The sequence below is a fragment of the Penaeus vannamei genome, chromosome 15, assembly GCF_042767895.1.
Source record: "Penaeus vannamei isolate JL-2024 chromosome 15, ASM4276789v1, whole genome shotgun sequence".
Lineage (NCBI taxonomy): Eukaryota > Metazoa > Arthropoda > Malacostraca > Decapoda > Penaeidae > Penaeus > Penaeus vannamei.
The window spans coordinates 20,262,283-20,272,282 of NC_091563.1; the positions used below are offsets into that span (position 1 = coordinate 20,262,283).

At 40.0% G+C, this 10,000-nt stretch overlaps 1 protein-coding gene across 1 annotated transcript in view; it reads left to right on the plus strand.

Moving 5' to 3' along the window:
- Positions 1-4,856: 4,856 nt before the first annotated feature.
- Positions 4,857-10,000, plus strand: part of LOC138864133 (dynein axonemal intermediate chain 1-like) — a 22,722-nt gene continuing 17,578 nt past the window's right edge. Inside the window, exons 1-3 of the mRNA XM_070130180.1 lie at positions 4,857-4,907; positions 5,029-5,037; positions 5,312-5,444. Of these exons, the coding sequence (XP_069986281.1) occupies positions 4,857-4,907; positions 5,029-5,037; positions 5,312-5,444 (193 nt within the window). The remainder of the gene's footprint in view (positions 4,908-5,028; positions 5,038-5,311; positions 5,445-10,000) is intronic.

Consider the following 10,000-nt stretch of genomic DNA (forward strand, 5'->3'; position numbering starts at 1 on the left):
CGAATTGTTTTGGAATTGGTGAAGATCATTCTGAAACTGATCTGTGGGAAATGGTAGCTTCATAGTTTATGTATTTCTTTTCGTACGACAGTGCTTATGTGTCCATAGTCTGGTAGTTTGAGGTATCGGATACCCCATGGTACAGTACATTGTAATTCACTGGTTTAGTACAGAACATCTTATTTAAGAATAGCCTTATTTCTTTTTTTTAATAACAGCCAGGGGAAATTTGGTTTTCAAAAAGGTTTCTAAGAATTGAAGTTCACTGTTAATAGAATGCCAGTTTGAACAAATATGACATCATCCGTACAACAATGTTCTGATTGCATCAACTTTAAACATCATAGGTAGAAAGGATAAATAATTTAAACCACTACCAGTGAACGTAGGTTTTCTCTACATGGAGGTTTTAAAGGTATTATCCCCATGTTCAAATCTAAAATCCAAAAAAGACAAGGACTTCAGAGGTAAATTGTATGTTATCATGTTTTGAGTTACCATAATAGTCTAAAAACATGTTTACATGTGAAACATCATTAAAAAGCAGGAATACATCATCAACATATCTTTTATACATTATTGGTTAAAAATGCGATGGGCGATCTGCTAACCATATGCTCTCGTGATAGCATGAAAACGCGTTTGCAAGAGTTGGGGCCTGGCGGACTTCCCATTGCTACACCACAAGTTTGAGAATACAATTGGTTGTTAAACATGAAAATTGATTCTTCTACAGATAATTTTAACAATTTCTTGAATTGGTCTTTTGTAAAGTTATGGACATTGTCAGTGTTTTCAAATAATATGTTTATACGAATATATATAGCTTCTTTCAAGGGTATGTTTATAAATAATGACGTCAAAACTAGCCATTATAATATGGTTTTCAAGACTAATTTGTTATATGCTTTGCAAAATCAAAAGAATTTTGTACAGTATATTCCCTGATATATATAGGTTTGAGAATTGGCACTAAGAATTTAGCTAGATTATAATTAAATGTTTTTAAAAGCTATCAAGCTAGGTCTGATCGGCACATCAACATGACACAGACTTATACTCCGCACTACACCTATAGAGAAAATGCGTAAACATAATTTCCCTGCTCATGTTCTATGTTGGTATATTTACATTTGCAGTTTTACATTTTTTGCTCTACTATTATCTTATTTGCGTTTGAAATTATATATTCAATATTAGTGTAAATAGTTCTTATATTGTATTTCTCTTATATGCAAATTCTGATGATGGGCACAGTTGTTTGATGTCCGAAAGCTCGATAAATAAGTGAATATGCGCAAAAATGTGGTTTCATGCTGTCCTGGTCCTCCTGTTCATTATAAGAATCCGCTTCCCTCGATTATATATATATATATATATATATATATATATATATATAATCATATTATTTATACATGTGTATACATATATATACATATATATGTATATATACATATATTCTTTCATATTCCTAAATATATATGCAATTATAGAAATATATCTTTATGTGTATATATATGTACATTATATACTTTATATATATATGTGTTTGTATATATATGTATATACATGTATATTTGTATGTATATATACAATTATGTTAATTTATATGTATATACGTATATGTATTTATACATATATATATTGGAATATGTAACAGTATAATTATAGATATACATATATGTGTAAATGTATATACATATATATACATATATATTCAAATATACATGTATTTATATATATATATATATATATATATATATATATATATATACATATGTGTGCGTGTGTGTGTATGTGTGTGTGTGTGTGTGTGTGTGTGTGTGTGTGTGTGTGTGTGTGTGTGTGTGTGTGTGTGTGTGTGTGTGTGTATGTGTGTGTGTGTGTGTGTATGTGTGTGTGTGTGTGTGTGCGTGCGTCCGTGCGTGAGTGTGTGCGTGCGTGTGTTTGTGTCTATGTTTGTGTGTGTTATTTTGTCAACAGATAAAAAGAGTAAGATAGACAGAAATTATAGTTTCTATATAGATGTATAAATGAATAACGTGTGCGCATAGACACGCCATGCTGTAAAACCTAAAACGGAATAAAAAGGGTATGTTAATGCATCCTTATATCCTCCAGCCAGGAACTAAGGAGCCAGAGGTAGTCATCCGTCTAACATCTGAGAAAACTAAGAAACAGAACACAGTGCGCTATGACTTTGTTTCTGGTATGTACCAGCTGGTGGCCGAGGAAGACCCAGTGTTTGACATCCTTACGCTCCCCTCTAGATCTGTTCACAGGGATGATGCAACGTTTATGGATCTTAATCCTCCAGTCATACAATCACTAGGTAATGTACCTTCTGTTCTCATACATTCTTATATGAACATGGTAGCTATTACTAGATATTGGGAATATTATTTCATTCTGCGTTGAAAATATACACTGGGACCCTTCTTAAAGGAGGCAAACGTCTTATAAACCGATATGGCACCACTAAGCGGTGTCTGGCAACTGAAAACCCTCGCCGGGTGCTTAATGGAGGCTCGGTATAGTCAGCAAAATGCAGTAATTTGGGTCATTTGCCGTAATTTAAAATTTCATGTCGTGCAAGATTACCCCAGCACTTAATATTTGATGCAGATTATGCTGATTTCGCCCTATTTCAATTTTCACATTATAAAGGAAGCGCATATTATTAATATTCGTATAACACATCAGCTGAAAGTAAACAAACGTCGCACGGTGGCACATAAACCTTTACTGACTAACACCATGCGGCACAAGCAGCTTGCTTTTGCTAATATCAAAAGAACTGGTCAGTGGCAGATTAGCAGAAGGTCCACTCGTCCGATAAGAGCAAATTCCAAGTTGTGACATCCTACAACTTGCGTAAAAAAACACTTAGATCTTAGATCTAGTCAGTTCGACACCAAGTGCACCAGTATAACAGTAAAGCACAGTGCTTCCGCAACAAAAAATGTTGTTCCATAGGAATGTGGGAAGGGTGGGCTCTTCTTCTTACCTACGAATTGCCCATGAATAGGGATCGCTACATCCAAGTTCTGAGGGAACACATGATAAACTCTTTTGCCATTCGTGGTGTCCATTGTCACATCTCTAAACAAGTGAAAGACACCCTTAATGGCAAGAATATCCCTGCCATGACGTGACTAGGCAACAGTTGGGATATAAATCCGAACTGTTGCCTCAGTAGATGCATGCCATGCCGGATCCTGACTGCTAGAGTCCAGAGGGAAATGGCGAGATATTAGGGTGAATGTTATGCAGATTTAACTTGTTTTTCTTCTTCTTTATATAGATCTCAGTATTTTTGGCGCCCACTGTATGTGATTTAAATTCTATTGACAGAAGACACTGACGTGGGAAAAGAAGCAGAGGCTTTGAAGGTGGAAGATGATGTTTATAGCAGTGTAATTTCCAAGGAAGAACTTCAGAGGATTGACGCCCAACCAAATCCTTTCAATTTCAGTGACCGAGTGTCTCAGACAATCAAAATTTCTAGAAAGGTATTAGCTTTGGCTCTTTGAACCAGTGGAAATCTATAACCACTATAACCACAAGACATTCTAAATTATATAAACTAAATTCTACTCAATAGGATTTGGCAATACAAACCGAGCCAGCGCCTAGCACAACGTTCTCTATCAACGTGGGCCTTTATGACATCTATCAAGCATACGAGATTGATTACGCGAAGGTCGTCGATGCAGAAAAGGAAATGGAAAAAGAAAAAGAACGGGAAAGGGCGAGAGATAGATCGGCCACGAAACCAACACCGGTAAGATGGAAGGCTTAGCCTCTCGGAGACAGGCTTGAGGACAGCCTGACTTGAGTGTAAAGCTCAATTTAAGTACATTGCATAAACGCGCACGTGTACACACACACATACAATATAAATCTACATATATATATATATATATATATATATATATATATATATATATATATACATATATATATATATATATATATATATATATATATATATATATATATATATATATATAAAGGAAAATATTCTTTTATATTTTTTTTCACTTGCCCACCAGGAGCACGGAAAATATTGATCGTAAGAGCAGGAGAATATAAGTAACTTGGACCCATTCTATAAGTATTGTCGGGCATGGGCTAATTGAACAATCCTCCTTTAAGGGCGTGGGTGGGCGGCGAGCCAAGTGCCCACGTATCCTAAATTGGTCAAGGACCTGTTGAAAATGACTGCAAAGCATAGAATGAAGTCCAGCCTTCCCTTTCATACAGCAAAACCAATAGTATCAGGCTTTCGCGACGTACAGCTTGGTCCTTCTGCGCAGTCTCAGCCAATGGCTCCTGCGGCCAGACGAATTCGTTCGTTGGCTTCGTGGCCAGACAGCCGACAACCATGAGTTATGCCAAGATATATAATACTCTATGTGACTTAGATGTCTTCGTCGCAAGGAGACACCACCTGAATAGTCTTATATCTTGGTCACGGCCAATGACACTTGCCCGAAGGGCTTTGCATCACTGGGAAATGCGTCAAGATCTGTCACAAAGGTCTCCATAGGCTGAGATATAATGGCAACAATACTGATATAAAGGTCTGTTATCAATTCAATAATTTTTGTTTGCATTCCCCTAACTCTCAAGATCGCCAGAGTGATTCACAGTGCACTGATTCAAATACCTGTTTAAAGTCGATGAAAGTTATAACACAACACCACTATACAGTGACCCGGAGAGTACGGATATGATCTACTGTGGAAGTCCATGTTGCTACAAACTTCTAGAATGTTGGAAACCAGAAAAAGAATTATGGCTACCCTTTATACATGAATCATATATTACACATATACATAACATATTACAGCATGTTAGCATTATCCCACTTCATCTTATTCATGCTACTGAGAATGTTATATGTAATTGCATGTTCAGAGGAATGGACTGCCTATCATATCGTTTACGTGAAAGTCTTATCAGTAATGTCAGTACTGTCTTGATTAACCAAATGATCGATAACCATATGAATAAATATTTCAGACTTTTGAGGTTTGTTAATGTAAAGTTGATATTAATACAAAAAAAAATCTTTACAACATTATATTACAAAGTAAACTGACCAATGCTCAGTTATAAAATCAGCTATTGTGGTCATCCATAGAGTCATATTAAAAATGATACTGTGCAATCATGTACTAACGATGACATTTGACAAATCACTAATTATTTGAATTTCGGGTTATACTTTAGATTTTTTCATTCGAGAAAGACCGACACATTCATGATGGTTTCATAATTCCATCTTTGACATTTCAATCCCCAGGTCGCGGATCCCATCAGGCTGGCCGCAGGTGCTCGTCACAAGGGGACAGTGACTGATATCCAGCGCCTCTCCAAGGCTGTCTTGGTGGTGGAACGTATGATTGCACAAAATTCCTTTGACGACATTTTGCAAGGTATGAAGATGCGGTAAGCGCAAGCACTCACAAGCACAAGCACGTACAAGTGTGTGTGTGTGTGTGTGTGCGTGTGTGTGTGTGTGTGTGTGTGTGTGTGTGTGTGTGTGTGTGTGTGTGTGTGTGTGTGTGTGTGTGTGTGTGTGTGTGTGAGAGAGAGAGAGAGAGAGAGAGAGAGAGAGAGAGAGAGAGAGAGAGAGAGAGAGTGCGAGAGAGAGAGAGAGAGAGAGAGAGAGAGAGAAGCACGTGCGATCACAGTACCATTTCTCATTCACGAGTGTATATGGAACACCTGTCTATTAATTGCTAATTATATTCTGAAATCATCGTCACCTCTTTTAAGCATCATGAAGTTAGGAGAAAAGCAGATGTAACAATCCTAACCGTTGTTACTGGACGCAACAAGCCGAGGTCTTTGTTGACGGGAGTTTAAGATTTTTTTTTTTTTTTTTTTTTTTGTCCTTTTTGCATGGATTGAAAATGGTAGTGTGGGAAAATTTCATGTCTTATGAGAAAATCTGTGTGTTCACTGTCACTGAAGCTCTTTATTATTATTTAGATTTTCGTATAATTAAGGCAGGCATTGTTTACGAAGGATCGCAAGAAAATTCCACACGGGAAAGTATAAATACACCCCTTTATTGATTTAATAATTTCACACTGGTTTGTACAACTGCAGAACTTAAGTTATTTGTATATATAGATAAAGGTGCCGTTGGTAAAAGGGATGCCAATCCATCTGCTGCTCTGCCGTCTCCGATGGCTTGCTGAACTCCGTGTTGGTCTGTTCGCGGTCGTTCACGGCTCTTCTCTCTCTCTCTGTTCTGTCTCTGCTCTCTCTCTGTCTGTTCTCCCGACCTCTGCTCCCGCCAAGAATCCCTCGACCTTGCCGCGTTGTGCCTGAGGCGGTCACGAAATTCCAGGGGAACTATCTCGGACGGTCGTTTAGAGGTCACCGGGATAGTGGAAAGGGTCATTTACCTGGTCAACGCTGTGTGATCCCGCATAATTGTTTTTTGTCTTGCTACACAGAAACCACAATATTTCTTTAGCTTTTACAGATGTAAAAACATTATTGTTCAATAAGCATCCTTCTGTATCCGATATTTACCTAGTAACTTTCTTTGTTTAATCTATTCCTGATTATTCTTCCATGAAATATTATGTACGGGTTATTACGATTATACATACATACATATATATATATATATATATATATATATATATATATATATATATATATATATGTGTGTGTGTGTGTGTGTGTGTGTGTGTGTGTGTGTGTGTGTGTGTGTGTATGTATATATATGTATATCGATAATATATATAATATATATACTTATATAACATATGTATATATATATATATATATATATATATATTATATATATGTATACATATGTTACATAAATATATATAAAAACATATATATCATATATATTATACATATATATCATCATCATCATTAGGAGCTAACACCGACGGGGGCGCAGAGCCGCATCCACCCTTCGTTTCTTCCTACGAGGATCCCTCATGGCACACCGCCAGGCAGGGACTCGGCTCATCTCGAAGTCCTCACGACAGGTTTGATCAATCTGGCCTAGCCATGACTTCTTTGGTCGTCCCCACAAGCCTCTTCCACCCGAGGTTGTCTCGTACAGAGACAACCTGGTTTATAGTAAAGATGGCATTATCAGAGCCTTGAAAACACGTAGCTTGGTTCTTCTGCACAGGTACCGGCATCTCCAAATACTCTTGTTGAGAAAGTTCATGACTCCTGCTGCCAGGCCAGTCCGTCTTCTGACGCTGGCGTGACAGCCCAGAGTTATGAACTACACTACCAAGGTATGTAAAGCTCTCTGTGATTTCAATTTCCTCGTCGCAAGTACCAACCAAGAAAGTTCTCCTAGCAAGTCCCCAAAATCCTGGATCTTGGTCTTGGTCCAGAAGACCTCTAGACCCAAAGCCTTTCCTTCATTACTAAATTCATCCAGAGCCACCACTAAGGTTTCCAAAGACTCAGATAAAATAGCAACATCATCAGCAAAGTCAAGGTCAGTAATCTTGATATTCCCCAGAGTTGCTCCACATTGACTCTGAACAATAGCTCTGCATAGTATCCAGTCCATGCAAGTGATGAAAAGTGTTGGTGCAAGGACACAGCTTTGGATCACTCCTGAACTAACAGGAAAGAAACTCGACAAGCCACCACACTTTACAGCACTTATAGTACCAGTATAAAGGCTTCCCAGTAACCCAGTAATCCTTGTTGGAGATCCTCTCAATCTCAGGATCTCTCAGAGTGATTCCCAATGGACCGTGCCAAACGCCTTTTTGAGGTCGCTTTGTCTATTTTGGACTTACCAGGAATGAATCCAGATTGCCCCAGCCTCTGGTGCCTCAGCAGGTGGTCTCTAATATGTCTTGGAAGAATGTAAGCGAGAACCTTACCTGGTATACTGAGCAGTGTGATGCTTCTGTGGTTGCTGCAGTCCCATCAATACCCTTTCCCCTTCCAGAAAGGGATGACCATACCCCTCAACAGGCCAGGGGAACGGTACCAGACTGCCAGATAGTAGCCAGGATAGCATGCAACGCCTGTGTCCTGGGTTCAACAGCAGCCTATAAGTTCAGCTGGGATGCTGCAAATACCTGCTGCGTTACCACACTTCATTTAGGGAGGGTGGATCCTCACTAATGGGTGGGTCCGGCAATGGAATCTCTACATTACCCATATCCAAGTTAACTGTTGGTGGATCAACCTTGTATAACCAGAACAGGATCTGAGACGATCTGGCCACCTACTGACCGGACTGCAGTCACCTGTGAAGAGGGCTTGGTAGGCAGGACGAAGGCATTCACTAAATGACCTTCGACCTCTTCTGCAATACTCCAAATAAACTCTTCCTTGTCCTTTCTCAACAGTGACCGAGTCCTGTGCACTTGAGAATAATGCAAATTCCAATCCCCTGTCAGCCAAGCCACACAACAAGCATCTATAGCTACCAGCGTCTCTTGTGAGATAAAATTCTGTCTTGCTCTTGGGCGTTCATCAATCAATCTTGAGCTGCATTGAACGTTTCGCACTTAAAGGTGTCCCCCAGAATTACAGGGCTCACTCCTCCTCCCACAGCCTGTCCAACTGAAACACCCTAGGGTGATCATTGGACCGATGGGGACTTTTGAAGTGGACTTGGATGGTAGCCACAAATAATCTCTGATCAGCACCACACCCACGCCCTGCAGTTCTGGAGGATCCTATCGAGTGCTAACAAGGATGTGGTCGATCTCCTTGCCTGCATTACCCATGTAAGGTTATGTGAGGCGGGAGACTTCAGGCTTAGGGGCCAAGGAAAATGAGGGGGCCCCGTTTGTTCCTCGCAAAGGGAGTGAGGGGGCCAAGCTGAAGGCTTGGAACCAACTTGACCTCACAAGCAAAACTATTCCCGGAGATGCAGGTCTACCAGGATCGTGACCGATATGAAGATGGTACATAAAATAATACAAAAGAAATCCTAAAATGAACTATAAAAACAATGTGCAAAAGGCATCAAAGGGCTTAAAAACAGTAAAAAGAACTGGCATCTAATTTAAAATACGTAAAACAACACAAGAATAAGGGGTAAAAGGAAACAAGATGAGAAGTAAATGAAGAGATCGTAAAAACAGAAAAGTAAAAGCTGCCACTGCTTTTGCTGTTGCTGCTACTTCTTCCTACTGCTTCGGCTGTTACTGCATTGCTGTTCCTTTCTATTCTACTGCTGCTTCTGCTGTTGATGCAACTGCTGCCTCTTTCGATGCTACTGCTGTTGTTGCTGCAGCTACGGCTTCTTTCGATCCTACTGCTGCTGCTGTTTCTGCTGTTGCTTCTTCCTACTTCTTTTGTTGTTACTGCATTGCTGCCTCTTTCGATGCTACTGCTACTGTTCCTTTTGATTCGACTGCTGCTGCTACTTCTGCTGTTGCTGCAGCTGCTGCTTCTTCCTACTGCTGCTGCTGTTGCCGCAGCTGCTGCTTCTTCCTACTGCTGTTGCTGTAGCTGCTGCTCCTTACGATTCTACTGCTGCTGTTGCTGCACCTGCTACTTCTTCCTACTGCTGCTGCAGCAGTTGCTGCTTCTTATGGTTCTACTGCTGCTGCTGCTTTTGCTGCAGCTGCTGCTACTTCCTACTACTTTCGATTCTACTGCTGCTGCTGCTCCTTTCGATTCTACTGCAGCTGCTGCTTCTGCTGTTGCTGCAGCTGCTGCTCCTTTCGATTCTACTGCTGCTGTTGCTGCAACTTCTTTTGGTTCTACCGCTTCTGCTGTTACTGCAGCTACTGCTTCTTTCGATTCTACTGATGCTGCTGTTGCAGCTGTTGCTCTTTTCGATTCTACTGCTGCTGCCTCTGCTGTTGCAGCAGCTGCTGCTTCTTCCTACTGCTACTGCTGTTGCCTCAGCTGCTGCTTCTTCCTAATGCTGTTGCTGCAGCTGCTGCTCCTTTCGATTCTACTGATGCTGCTGCTTCAGCTGTTGCTGCAGCTGCTGCTCCTTTGGATTCTATTGCTGCTCGTT